The sequence below is a fragment of the Cataglyphis hispanica genome, chromosome 21 (assembly GCF_021464435.1).
Source record: "Cataglyphis hispanica isolate Lineage 1 chromosome 21, ULB_Chis1_1.0, whole genome shotgun sequence".
In the NCBI taxonomy this organism is placed as follows: domain Eukaryota; kingdom Metazoa; phylum Arthropoda; class Insecta; order Hymenoptera; family Formicidae; genus Cataglyphis; species Cataglyphis hispanica.
This window is the reverse complement of record NC_065974.1, coordinates 1,216,742-1,231,228: the sequence shown is the minus strand read 5'-3', so window position 1 is coordinate 1,231,228 and position 14,487 is coordinate 1,216,742. Positions and strand designations below refer to the sequence as shown.

General features: G+C 34.2%; 3 protein-coding genes and 1 non-coding gene across 6 annotated transcripts; all 4 read right to left on the bottom strand.

Annotated features, from left to right (window-relative positions):
• Positions 1–134: 134 nt before the first annotated feature.
• Positions 135–1,835, bottom strand: LOC126857459 (protein l(2)37Cc). 3 transcript variants are annotated; one of them, XM_050606909.1, is made up of 5 exons: positions 1,710–1,797; positions 1,367–1,401; positions 1,206–1,306; positions 702–1,123; positions 135–592 (listed from the first exon to the last, which is right to left on the bottom strand). In XM_050606909.1, exons 3-5 carry the CDS (start codon positions 1,291–1,293, stop codon positions 284–286), a joined length of 819 nt encoding a protein of 272 aa, XP_050462866.1. In that variant the 5' UTR covers positions 1,294–1,306; positions 1,367–1,401; positions 1,710–1,797; the 3' UTR covers positions 135–283. The 3 variants fall into 3 exon arrangements, with proteins under 3 accessions (XP_050462866.1, XP_050462865.1, XP_050462867.1); XM_050606908.1 differs by lacking the exon at positions 1,367–1,401 and having other exon boundaries at positions 1,206–1,310; positions 1,710–1,835; XM_050606910.1 differs by lacking the exons at positions 1,367–1,401; positions 1,710–1,797 and adding an exon at positions 1,585–1,699 and having other exon boundaries at positions 1,206–1,310.
• Positions 1,836–2,375: 540 nt separating this feature from the next.
• Positions 2,376–2,449, bottom strand: Trnan-guu (transfer RNA asparagine (anticodon GUU)). The gene has a single exon. It is a non-coding gene; the product is annotated as a tRNA-Asn (tRNA).
• Positions 2,450–2,828: 379 nt separating this feature from the next.
• On the bottom strand, positions 2,829–10,546 carry LOC126857418 (uncharacterized). Its single transcript, XM_050606818.1, has 16 exons — positions 10,421–10,546; positions 9,974–10,012; positions 9,016–9,314; positions 8,784–8,924; positions 8,543–8,716; positions 8,316–8,458; positions 7,862–8,239; positions 7,297–7,625; positions 6,525–7,144; positions 5,407–6,287; positions 5,102–5,231; positions 4,792–5,028; positions 4,347–4,697; positions 3,747–4,065; positions 3,341–3,632; positions 2,829–3,263 (listed from the first exon to the last, which is right to left on the bottom strand). The coding sequence occupies exons 1-16, from the start codon at positions 10,533–10,535 to the stop codon at positions 3,074–3,076; spliced, it is 4,638 nt and encodes a 1,545-aa protein (XP_050462775.1). The 5' UTR covers positions 10,536–10,546; the 3' UTR covers positions 2,829–3,073.
• Positions 10,547–11,231: 685 nt separating this feature from the next.
• Positions 11,232–14,404, bottom strand: LOC126857464 (inosine triphosphate pyrophosphatase). The gene is made up of 2 exons (XM_050606917.1): positions 14,308–14,404; positions 11,232–13,782 (listed from the first exon to the last, which is right to left on the bottom strand). Exons 1-2 carry the CDS (start codon positions 14,310–14,312, stop codon positions 13,212–13,214), a joined length of 576 nt encoding a protein of 191 aa, XP_050462874.1. The 5' UTR covers positions 14,313–14,404; the 3' UTR covers positions 11,232–13,211.
• Positions 14,405–14,487: the final 83 nt, after the last annotated feature.

Genomic DNA, 14,487 nt, shown 5'->3' with positions numbered 1-14,487 from the left:
AAACTTAGAGGAACAGATATCAATTGTTATAACACAAAGACATAGCTATTTAATATCAGTTTCCATAATTATACATAAAAGAAATAAGGATATATAATTCTACAAATTTATATTATTATAAATCAAAGCATGAATATTATGAAATACTATATATTCCTGCTATGCAACACCTTCAGGGAAATTATCATTACATATATTGTTTTCCTTTTTACACTCTATTATAGTATCAAACTTCTCATGATGTAAATGCACAATTCATGTAAACACATGTAATTTATTTATTTTACTGCGGTAAATTGAGCAGCACATTTTGACCTGCTGGCAAATATGCTACTTGACGAGATTTAGACATATTGAAAGCAATGTCTTCCGCTGCTTCAATTCTTCTAAGCTCGACCAGACCATCTCCCGCTTCGGCTAGCGATTTCGCTAGTAAGTTCGCGGCTTGCGCGTCACCCTCGGCACTAATAATAGCTGCCTTCTTCTGTTGTTCAGCCTTTTCGACCAAGAAACGAGCCTTTTCCGCTTCCTGTTGTGCCACTTGCTTCAATTCTACTGCGTGGGTAAATTCTTTACCAAATGTTAAATGTGTCTAAAAAGAATTTCAAGACACATAATGAAAATTTGTACATTAAATATAAAGTATATCTTTTTGTAATAATGTAAGCACATATATAATTCATAAGATTATATGTACTTACAATGGAAATATCATCCAGGATAAGGCCAAATTGTCCAGCTCTTTCCGTTAAACTATCACTGACCTTTTGAGATACAATTTCTCTTTGCGTAATTAATTCACCAGCATCAAATTGTGCGACAACAGCTTTTAGTACTTCTGTGGTAATAGATGGTAGTACTCTTTCATCATAATCCACACCAAGGATTGTATATATTTTAGGCAAAGAGTCGGGTACTGGTCTGAAGAGAATACGAAGAGTAATATTTACATTCTGCAGATCCTTGCTTCCAGTAATGACTGGAACATTCCTCGGTCGTGAACGAATGTCAAAAATAATTGGCTTTTGCACCCAAGGAATGAGAAAGTGTGTTCCTTCTCCTATCACGGCATTCTTTATACCAGCAAATCTATCAAATATAACTGCTCGATGACCACCATCAACTGAAAAAAAAAAATTATTTTATTTTAATTTAAAAAAATAATTTTGGTGGCCATATCACATGAAATAAAAGATTAAATGTACCATTGTATAATGCAGAGTTAACGACACCACCAGCCAGAGCTATGCCCAAACCAAGCTGACCCACTCGATTAAAAAATTGTACTGCCATGTTTAAGTATATGCTATCTGTAAAATATCAAACAATATATGTCGCATAATATGATGAAATCTGATATATTAACTTAGCTAATTCCAAGCAGTTACACACTGTTCTAACCTACAATTTTGAAAAAAATGTATTTGGAATACTTGAATTTAACTGCACATACAAAAGTAAAAAAAGATAATAAAATAGTAAATATATTTTATATTTTAATTATATATGTCCACACACACACACACACACAACCACACTCGGGAAATTTATATATTATCATATATTTTTTTAATGGAATAGTACGTCGGCCGGTTGGAACCAAACACGTCTGGCTGATTCAATATCTCAATTTCCCCTTCTCACGCCATTAGTATAAAATCGAATTAAACTCGATAATAATTGCTTATAATAGAACAAAGCATTCTTACGTAATAAATCGGAACTTTAGGGTTGGAATAATCAGTTTTCTTCTCGCGTGGCGTTCATGCGTTGATAAGAAGAAAATGGCCAGTGGATTGAGTAGAATACGATATAAGCGCCACAGTCTGTTGAGACTGAATATACTGTAGTAGCGGTCAAGAAAACGCTACAAATGCTTCGAAGCATTGCATTAACCAATGAGAATGAACAAATCTTTATTCTTTTTGTCCTGTATAGTCAATTAAAAGCTTCGAAGAATTTCTCGTGTCTTCCCGACCGGCAGCCTTTATCGAAACTTTGCGCAATAATTTTAAATCACTAATATACCTATAAACGTGAAACAATTATAAAATTTATAAATATATGTACAATTGCATAGTATTTTTTGATAATATACATATCTCCCAATCTTTGACTTGATTGTGATTATTGTTTTGTAAGTTATAAAATCAAATTATAAAAACCTTGTAGAACATTAAAATTTTGCAAGATTTTGATTAATTTTAATACTAAATATATATTTTAATATTAATTATAAAACTATATATTACTGACAATGAGATTATAGAATTGTTCAGCATTATCTGGGTTTCATATGTATGTGTGTAATATTATCCAAAAATATAAAAAGATAATATTATCGGTAAGGATCATAAAATGTAGTAAAAAGAAAACGCCCCCGGGTGGGCTCGAACCACCAACCTTTCGGTTAACAGCCGAACGCGCTAGCCGATTGCGCCACGGAGGCGTCTTATTTTATTATCGTGTTGTACACTATATAAGTGAAATGTGAAAAAAATTATTGATTTTTAATTATTAGTTCGACAGTGATAATTTATTTTAAGATTTGATAATAAATGTCATAGATATCACGAACATGGAAAAATATAGAATATAGATAAATAGAATTTTCCATGATTAATAAATATGAATACTTGGACTGGATAGAGTGTGTAGTATTAAGAGAGAGTGAGAGGGGAAATGAGAAATTGATAATGTTGAAAAATCATTTATATAAGAATTTTATAAAAATAAAAATGTTATGAAAAGATATACTTGTTTTGATGCTCTTACAACAAAAATATTTTGTTAAGTCAAAGAAAAAATTAAACATTAACTCAGATAAATGAAATTAAAATAAAGATTTTTATTGTTTCTCTTTCTGTGTATATATGTGCGCGCGTATGTGTATGTGTGTGTGTGCGTGTGTGTGTGTGTGTTTGTGTCTATTTTTACACTATCATATTACCATATCTTTTTATTAAACAGAATTTGTGCTTTAGATTTGTATGGTAGTACATTAAAATAATATTTGACTAAATTTTTGATAACAAAAGAATTACATGTGGATACAAACGTGTTATATTATAAATTAAAGAGTCGTGACAGTGTAAATTTTGGGAAGTTTCTCTTTATGCATATTGTCCATATGTCCACACACGCCGGTCACGCGACCTTGAAGAACGGTATCCAACATCAGAGTCACGCTACTGGGAGTCCACATTACCGTTATCGGCACCCGTTGAGATTGGATCACGAGATGCTCGTTGTTTTCGGTGAGTCTACGCAAAAACATATTTTATTGCGATTGTTTTTTGCAAACTCAGTGATCGATCGATCGATCATTCAGCGCACTTACTTGATTGCGTAAGAATTCGGCTCGTCCTTCGGCACCACAACACCTTTCTCGTGTTGTTCGACCACGTTGCCATCAACCGTAACGACAACATGATATTCGTCCGGCACGATCACTACCTCGTGATCGGCAATGTACATCTTGATGGCTAACGTGTTACTTTGCACAGGTTTCACGAAAACGGCATATGTCTGGTCGATGTAGTCGCCGGATACAAGAGTCCATGTATTGATCACGAATGGAATCACGCTCTCGTCTAAGGTGACTAAAGTTTGAGGGTAGACAGTGCAGATTTCTGCGAGAAAAAGACACTCGATGAAATAGTGTGAAATTTTCCGAACAATGATGTTTAATACATAAGTAATAAAAGCGTTAATCGCGTACTGAACGGAATTTGATAATGACTTACTGGACTGGCCTTGCGTCATTTTGTACAATGATGCTACGGAGAAACGAGTATTGTCCATGACAAAGTGCCACCCTACCGGCGGCTCACCCTCAGTCATGCCCTCGAAAAGTTGTTGGCGCAAAGGAACTTGGACGTATTCGTATCCGTTGACCGGAGTGACGACAGTTGCATTCACATGATTCAGATCGGAGGAGAACTCGACGACGACCTTCACATTGCCGCTCTCAGCACGATCCGTAATGTATTTCACATGTGACAAATGTGATGCACGGATGGTGTCTTCGATCAGGGCGAGATGCGAAAGCACAGATATAGGTACCTGAAGTTACATTTATTTTCTTATTTAGAAAAGAGAGATTCATTTTCTTTCTATCCGTGATTTTAATATCTGAATACCAAACACAATATCTATTTTTGTTTATGAATGTTTAAAAAAATTATGTTTATCATCTCTCCGTAAATAAGTTAAGTTAAATGACTTTAAAATATTTATACTCTCTATATATGTATATTTTCAAATTTTGCAATAAATTCAAGTTATTAAAAGAAATGTATGTATATGTTATGTATGCGTATTACATATATTTTTTTTTCTCTTACCTTCTTGTACAACGTGTTGATGGTATACTTCTTCATAGTCGTATATTGTACAGTCTCGCGTATGCAATTCATAGTTTTTGGAATGTGTCCCTGTTGAGTCTGGAATTGCGGATTTTGAATATCCTTGATGCAGGAGCCGTGCACACTGTCGTGCGTCATCTGCTTCTTCTGCTCCTCCGTCATTTCACCCTTGACAGTTATCACGATCGACATTTCATCGCGGACGCATTTGTCGTCGTCCGTGAATCCCGCGGTGATGGCCATCTTCGTATTTGTTTCTTCCTTTGTAGTGTCGAGTTTCAAGGGATCCGTTTCGGTAACCGGGTAGCTCTTCTGAACATCTACGCAGACCTAGAAGTAGAAAGCAATCATATGATATATAATTAATGATATTATTTAAAATTTAGAAACTTTATTAGATCTCATTTATTATTTGCAATTTGACCTTCAGTTTCTTTTCTCCTGGCGTCTCTCTCGTCATTTGAATCTTGACGTTGTTAACCGTATGTCCTTGTGACATATCAATATTCATGTTTACGTCCCACGTACGGACAGATTCGCTCGTGGAAGCCGCCTTGGCGTCGAGAGTACCGCGTACGTTGATCTTTTTGCTGTTAAAAATATGTATCTTATCGTGAAGATGATCAACATCGTCTACGTTGATTCTTACATTCAGATCAACCTGAAAAACAAAATGAGAAAAGAACGCCATAATCAATTTTTTTTTTCGTAAAACAAGATTTTTGACTACTGACATGTGACGTAGGATAAACGATACTCGGTTCCATCTTGATGATCGTTCCGCAACTACCCGCTGCCGGTGAGATGTAATCGTTGAACAATTTTTGACGAATGCCCATAAAATATTGAACGATCTTCGAATCCCTAACATAAATAAATTATACGATAACTTTTTTCATTGAAAAGTTGTTTTAATAATTATTATAAAATTATATTTTAATCTGTTTAGCTCTTATTATTCTCTTTATAATATAAACCAAAAGGAAGATTCAATAGATTGATACAACCAGAGTATAATATTTTAGCATGATATATTTACCAAGTATTTTTATGTTCCGAAGACATCGCACGATGCCATTCCTGGACGTTGCTCGTCGAAGTGACCTTGTTCTCGCAATCAAAGATCGACATACTATATTTGAGGCCCATGTCCTTGGAATCCACAGCGACATGATGGTTTATCTTTTCACCAGTGCTTACAACCGTGTGGTGATGGCAGGTAGCGCAGCAGGTCTTGAGAATGTCCTGCTCGTCTTCAGTAATGGTCACCAGATTTTTCGCGTGATATCGTATACCAGTGTGCGACACTTTGGTGGTCGGTAATCTCGGCATGGTGACCTTGAGACTCTTTGTCTCGTGATTATAACCGAAATTCATTACTATGGGCACAGCAACGTCCTGAACGGTAGCACGGCGAACCGAATGCCAAACGTCAGCAATAGGATTGTAGATCGACATAACGTATTCGCCGTGCCTCCAGATGCGAGCGTCGACCTCGGCTTTCATGTTGATGGACGGCTTCTTGACTTCGGTATGAACATTATTAAACTTGAGCGACATCAAATGAGGCATCTTGGTGGTAAAAACTCCTTGTAAACCCATGTCGATAGGCACCTGCATCTCGTAGAGAGTGTCGTATATGATCTCCTGGAAATTACTGACCATCGTCTGCTTCATCTGGAACGTATCATCGACCACATTCTTGAAGGTATTCTGATCGTAATGATTGACAACAATCACATGACCGTTCAGCGTGATGCAGATATCGATGTGAACAGGTTTCTTCACCGGCATATCTTGAGCGGCGCGGATTAAGATGTTCTGCACATTCTTATTGTTAAGATTTTCCACCGTTGTGCCCACTAATGTTTTCTTGACCACCTTCATAATGTCGTCCAAACCATAAGCATTCCAGTAGATCTAAGACAGAGAATGTATAGAAATATAATACAAACTGCTTGTGCGCTCGTGCTATTTTCAAATTCTACAAAAATATATTTAATCATACATATGTAAAACTTATATAAAAACTCAAAACGTTTTTCTTTCATTTTTGAAGCTTTTAGGAGATAAAATTAATGTTTCATGATTTTATTTTTTATTTATTATTAATTAATATTTTATGAATTTATCATGCTAAATTGTCATATTACTTACGCCAATTTTCTCGACGGGTTTACGAGCTACTGATACGCGATGTTCGAGGTATCCAGCGTGCGGCAATCCAGTCAATTCATCAAGAACCCAAGCAGTGTTGAAGGATTCACCATGTTCGTATACAGGATCTATGTAATCGACGAAATGTTTGGACGAAAGTTCAATGGCGACCGGTCTGATTTTTGTATAGCGCAAAACTTTCCTGACCATTTCGCGAACTGGCGTAAGACAAGGATCCACGGAATTGGCGAGGCCTTTCAAAGTAGTATAATGATAATTGTACAGATGATCATTCTGTTCGTTAACCATGAGCCAGTAGATGTTCATGAGTCGTTGCATGTTCGGCAGCTGGCTTATCAAAATGTCGTAAGCGACGAGTCTGATGGGTAATGGTTGAGTAACATCAGCAAAAATAGGCCAGAGCAGGTTGTGAGTATATTCGACTTTATCGGCGACCGCCTTCTTGATCGCCCAGATCGCTTGAACGCGAATATGATGCGGGTTTTCGGATACCATAACTTCACCGCGAATAATTGGCTCCAGAAGCTTCTCGATGTTGCCCACTTGAACGTTCTTCATCGCCATTAGATACACCACTTTCATCTCGTATGATGGGTCGTCTAAAACATTTATAAAAATGTTGCGTGCTTATATAATTTATAAAATTTATTCTAAATAATCTATAATGTATATAATGCAAATCTTATAACTTAAAATCTATTTTTATATTATAATTTTTTTTCAGCATTTAATCAAAGCTAATAACACTTACTCTTGATATGATCGAGAAACCGATGAAGATATCTCTCGAGAAGAGGATTGATGATTTCGCTTTGCTGATGCATGAATGTTTTGCGAATCAAAATCGAGAAGCAGAGGATGCTAGCTTTCCTGACATTGGATGACACGTTGTTGCTCAATTTCAACAGCTCTTCCATTTCCAAAAGCAATCTCTCGGATGGTACTTTCACATGCATTGGTAATTTAACCAACATTGCGACGGCGGTCGCATCGGTCACTTTGTGCTTGCGGATGACATTACGCGTGAAGTGGCAGGCAGCGGTCGTGCCCACAGTTGGAACCATTCGCAGGAAAATGTTCCTTTAAAATTACAATATTAATTATAATAATCAATTTTTTTCTTATAAAATCATGTATTTATTTTTATATTATATAAAATTTTATATATTTATTTTTATTGTTATATATAAAATTATATTATATTATTACATTATTATTATATAAAAAATTATAATTAATTCTTTTATATCATTTTATAGCATTTCTGTTTTTAATTGATTTCATTATAATATGAAAGATAAGTATATATTACTCACGTCATCGTGACTTCTTTCGGTGTCTTTGGATCTTGAATGGCGTTGTAAACTTGTTCCAGTGAACCTAGATCCATGTAACTCATGGTATGCTGTAGCCTGTTTATAGTTTGTCCATGCTTCCATTCGGGTTCTTTGGCCTCCAGATGATTCTCCTCAAGATAATCAGCGGCTTCAACTAACATTTTCTTAAGTTTGGGAATGAGCGCATCTAATTTGACAATATGTCGACCATGAGTAAGATCTTCGGCGGCATGGAGAGCGTAATTTCCCATAGGTTTGTTGAAAGTGATATCGCGAATTATAGGCACACTTTGGAAATTTATGCTCGACACAGGTGTTTCCATCAATGGCACCACGGAATGCAGATCTAGAGTAATGCTGAAGTAAGACATAGAATTAGTATAGTACACCTTTGCGATTAGTATAGCGCGTGCAATAATTATCATATAATTACTTGGTTAAGAGATAGTGAGCTTCGGATTGAGCATTGAAAGGAAAGTAATTGATAACTGAATGAGCAACCATGTGCTTGATGAGAATGTCATTGTTTTGCCGTTCGACCTGGAAAATTCTTCTGGCATCTGTGGTTATATCATTCTGAAAAAGAAGATATTAATTAGAATTAGCTTGAATTTAGATAAAACATTCAATGAACAGAATTCTTAAAGACAAGGAAATTACCATAGATTCCACGTGACATTTTTCGCATTCGACGTGATCAAAGACACGCTGAACAAAGTGGCTGCAGTTCCTCAGGTCGTGTAGCTTCGTGACCACAAAGTTAGTAGTTTCCGGATTCATCGGGTTCGCCGAGTGAACATCATAAGCGACTTGACAGGTACCGTGAATGGTGTTCTAGTGGTAACAACCAAAGAGAACATTAAACCCATTTCGCTGGATGTTCCCATCAGTCGTTACCTACCTCATGCGTGATGAAACTATGCGGCTTTATCGGGGTTTGCAGTTGGATGTGCGCTAAATCCAGTTGCAGCATCGAGGCGATACCCTGTTTCATATTCTTCGACCAAACGCTCTCGCTTTCCAGCATTTTGATGCCTTGGAACTGAAATCAGGATATGAAACCGTTTGATTATTTCTGCACAAATAATAAATTTTTTTTATTACACTATTGCTTTAAGAATCTGAACGTTTACTTTGCCATGATCGTCATAGACAATCACGAATGGCTCTTGAATTTGCTGTGTGGCTTCTCCGAGCTCGTGAACCACCTCAACCGGCTCATGATCTACGAGTATACCATTGTACATGCCATACTTTATATTGTTCAATTTAACGTAGTAGGCATTGTTTAAAGTCGGATCACTGATGTCCTTCTTTATGTGAAGTTGTCCGACGAGAGCGAACTGGGAAGCGTATTGCGTTGGCTGGATAATCCCGGCTTTAACATCGGCATAGTAATTGTAGATCACCGTTTTCTCAGCAGGGAAGTGCACTAAAATGTAATGAGATTATAAATTTTAACGTATATTTAATTCTACATTTATATATCTTAACATAATCCATAATTATAACAGTTATTTATTAATTAAAGCAAGATGCCCTTGATTGATTATTATTAAATATTAAAAAATTCGTAACTTCTGCGATATTGAAAAATATTTCGAATTAATAATATTAATTGTATTTATTAATTATTTTAAAATATGTATTAAACAATTATGGTTATTATATTACATATACAGTAATTACATTATAGAAAACAATGCAATCTACGAAGTAGTGAATTAATATACAGAAATCGTTGAGCTTTCCTAAAGAAATATTTCAATATTTCCAAGCATGATATTCGATATAATTAAATTTTATTACAAGAAAAAATATACCACAACATATGACGATAAGATAAATTTTTTTGGATAATGTTGCCGAAAATAAATCTTGCTAAAGAAAAATTTCTGCGTAACATATTAATAATCTTTATTTAATTAAATTGACTTTTTAATCCGTAAATTATTTTGTATATAGAAATCGGATATATTTTTTAAGAAATAAAATAATATAATTTTATTGACTATTGAATATAAAATTCATTTATTTGTAAACATCTTGTTTCTAATGTTTCATAAAATTAGAATATAAAATGTAACTTACCTGGCACCGCACATGCGGCCGCTACGCACAGCAGCAATACTGTAAACAAAATTTATATAATGTACTGTGCACTAGAAAAAAAAACATAAAGTATTCTCTTAAAGAATATACAATTTTTATTGACATAATGATATTTTCATTAATAAATTGTAAAATTATATCGTGTGTTCGAATAAGCTGTATAAAAATTCAGTTAATTTTAGTTATTTATTTGCGAAAATTTACGAAATTCACAAAATAAACATCTCTTTTTTTTTTCTTTATCACCAAACGTTTTTAAAATTGTGTAATCAAAAGAAAACGCGTGTATTTTTCATGTAAAGAACACTGTCAAAATTGCGAAAAAAAGGAGAGAGGACAAATTTCGTTGAAACGCATCTTGCGGGACCGATATAATAAACGCGAAGACACTTTTCGGCGACACATTCTTTGCGGCGAGTGACTTACCAGTAAGGGCATTCATCGTAGCGTGGCCCCTGTCGCGAAACTGGTAGCGTACGCGCGATTCTCTCGCTTTTATAGGGCAAGAAGTTTTGCAATTGCCGGTAAAATGCAAAAGCATAGCCGATAACCCGGCAACAGGAGGGTGTTATGCGCCGCGCTTGTAAAGAAAAAGAGAGAAAAAAAAAGATCATGCCGGTATAATCAAGAAGATAACCCTTCCGGCCATCGGGCTCTACAGTTGTCGCGCTTGTATATATTAATAACGCATAACGCATAAAAACGTACGCGCGTTTATGTCAAAGATAATTCGCCATATCGGGCGTGAGCATCTCCGTCCGATCGCGATTGATCCTGTCATTGCATTTCTTCAATCGTTTTATTTTTCGTACAGACAAAACTTATTGTTAGTTCTTTTTGTTTTTTCTCGAGATAATTATTTAGCGATCTTATCTTTGTTTGCATGCCATGTAATCGCATCACCTGTGATTCATATGCAACGATAAGAAACGATCGCCGCACACTTCTTCAGTCGGATGCTGCTGTAATCCGAACGGTCGGAAAATATTTCGACGATTATGAGATAATCACATAAGATGCAACTAAGTGCATGCAATATTGCAAAGAGCAATGTTGTTAAAAAAAAACGACTTCGCAAAAATAACGAGATATGAATAGCCGAGATGAAAGTGCACAAGAGATTGCAGCTGTTCGGTAGAAAGATTTGTTTTTTTTCTTGCATTTGTTGATTTCAAAGCGCGAATCGCTATTAAAAGAACACCGTCGCGATTTTACGTAAGATATGAGGTATTATTATCTCTTGTTAGCATAAAAGAAAAAACAGAGAAAATAGAGAGGATCAGGTTTAGCGTAAAGCAATTTTCCTCGTTTCAATTATCATACAGTCATATTCTCTGTTATTTTTTCAATGCATCTTTTATTGTGTACTGCAAAATAATTCAACAATTTTGAGAGAGCTGTTCTTCTCTTGCCAAATATTTCTGCATTAAATGATAATGAGTAATTACGATAAATTAAATGAGCAATTTCCATTAATACCAAATAAATTAAAAATAATTATCGGGCAGTTCAATATACAAAAAGAAAACGTACTATGATTGTCTGTTTACCAGTGCTTTCACGTAACAACATGCCAAAGTACATTTATCTGTCGCGTTTCGTTGTGTTATGCGTATAATATATATATATATTATATATGCTTATCATTATGTTATATGTAGTTTCATTCGCAAGCATCACGCTGTTCATTTTATTAAACAATAATTATACCGGGAAACAATTATTTCCATTTCTCGTTATGCTGGCTAAATATATATAATCGTCTCTCATTGTCAGTGGAATTTAAATATATTAATATATTAAATATATTAATAGTTTCTTTGAATTATATCGAGTTTTCAAGTGACATGTTATTAAAAACTTATGCAAAATTATACATTTTTATACATTTATGTATTAAAATCAATTTACAATGATTTTCTTCAATGGGTCGGGTTTCGTTCGGGAGATATTACTTTTTTAAACGTTCAATGATTAGCTGATATATTTGGCTTCTATTTATATTGATACCGATTACTAACAACCAGTTTAACTTCTTCAGTAATATATTAGGTACACAAATCTTTTAACTGAATAAACATTTTTATGCAAAATCTTATTAAAAATGTTATATGTATGTAAAAATTGTGTTAAACACTATTTGCGTACTGCCAGCAATTTGAAATATATACATGTCATAAAAATTATTAAGATTGATGTTTTAAGAAAGCGATATTATATGTTACATTTCTCCAATCTACCTTTTTCATAAAAGATTACTTTTTTTAACTCTTCATGCATTTAATTCTAAATTATTTACATACGTATAAATGGTAATCGTAATCATGTTGTTTAAATAAAAAATATAAACGGCGACAATGATTCGAGTTATTCATATACACACGATTTACAGTTCTAATTATGAGTATGTGTGTACGAGAGGTATCGGTTCGTATGATTAACAATATCTTCCACTGAGCGATTACAATATATTTATTTATGACTTTATATTTCAATTTGTTGCGTCACGTAAGATTTGCAAGATGGAAGTCGTCGATTAAACACATCGCGTGATTTGTGGAAATTAAAATTATCAGATCTTCAATCGTGTGGTACCATAGTAGTTTCAAGTTCATCAGCAAATTGTTCCATATGTTTCCGGTGCGACTCGAACTATCATCGTAATGAGACATTGAAATTCATATGTTGTTTTCGGAAAAAAATCACCTTTGATAAATTGAATGGATATCGAACGTTAACATTATAGGTCAGAGCACAAGTTATAAAATAAAGACAAAACAACTTATACTCTGCTCAGGATTAAAAGTTATAATAAACGCCGTTAAATCAAAAGAAAGGTCAGTCATCTTGATTATAACGAAGAAAATAAATCTTACAAGATGTAAAAAAATGTGCTTCTATAATTAATGATATATTAATTATAATAATTATAATAATTATTATAATTAATATATCAATAATTATAGAAGCACATTTTTTTACATCTTGTAAGATTTATTTTCTATGTTATAATCAAGATGACTGACCTTTCTTTTGATTTAATGATGTTTATTATAACTTGCAAAGATATAACATAGTCAGAAAAATTGTTATTCTCTTAAAAAATTATAATAAGCACGATATTAGATATATTTTCGGAAAAAAAGAAACTTAAAAACAAAAATGATAAAAAATACGTAAAAGAAACGGTAATTTTTTTACACAGAAATAATATAAATTAAATTGTATTGTTTATAAAATGATCTCTCAATACTTCTAGCGCCTTGCGGCGATGAGAAATCTTATTTTTGCTATCCTTCGGTAATTCCGCGTAAGTCATATCATAGCCCTGTGGTTGAAAGCAAGGATCCCAGCCAAAATCTCGGGGACCCCGTGGACTCACGATGGTACCCTGAGTTCGACCTTGAAATAAAAGGACCTCGGCATCAGCTTCGCCGGAACAATAGGCGAACGTGCAAACTGCCTCTGCCGATTTGTCCTCCCATCCATCGAGCATTTTGTGAAGACCCTCGGGGCCGAGTTTTTCGAGGAACCATTTGATATAAGGCCCCGGAAGACCTTTCAATGCATTAAAGCAGAGACAAGTGTCCTCAATAATTACCGGACTCTTGATTAGATCCGCCGCGGCTCGACATTTGTTTCGACATATGTCGTCTATCTCGCCCTGATACTCGGGCAAATCGATCTTCTTGCTCGTTATCTGCCGGGGAAAGTTCTTTCCTAAAATGGCGGTGAATTCCTCTAGCTTCTTCGCGTTGCCCGTCACGAACACTATGGGTTTCGACATCCTGCAATAACATGAATGTTATATAAGTACAATGTATTATCTCGATTAAAAATTCCTTGGTCAATAAGCCACATCGTTGAGAAAGTCTACTCTAGAATTAATTCTCATTTTACTAAAATAATTGTAGCACATCATTTCATATAAAAATTAATAAAACATAACATTATATTGACTTTTGTTAAATATATTTCCAATTTATTAAATATTCTTGAAAAATTCGATTATGTATAATTACATTATAATAACATATTTTTACTTATACTTTATACTCGTATTCATTACATAGTTTTTTTATAGATCTTATCTTTGCTGTTTATATATCTTTCCAATTTCGCGCTTTTTACATTCTTCAGAGGTTGGTAGCATCTGCATTAAGATTCATCTAGTGACGACTTACATTATAGGATCTGACTTGTCAAATCTTTCTATTAATATGAATTAATTTAAAAAAAATATACAAACACGTGCTCCAAATAATTAATTACTTACTAGGTATATATTTTGATACGTGACAAAAATGTATTACCTCATTAATTGAAATATTTTTCGCTAAAACCTGTTGTTACTTCTAACTTGTCGACAATGCTGACAGTATGTTGTTTTCTCATTCATGCTTATCCATGCTTACCAACGTTATTTAACGAAAAACGAGACGTGAAAGACAAGTTTCCGCTAATCAAAAATTGAATTGATAAATTAATGAGAA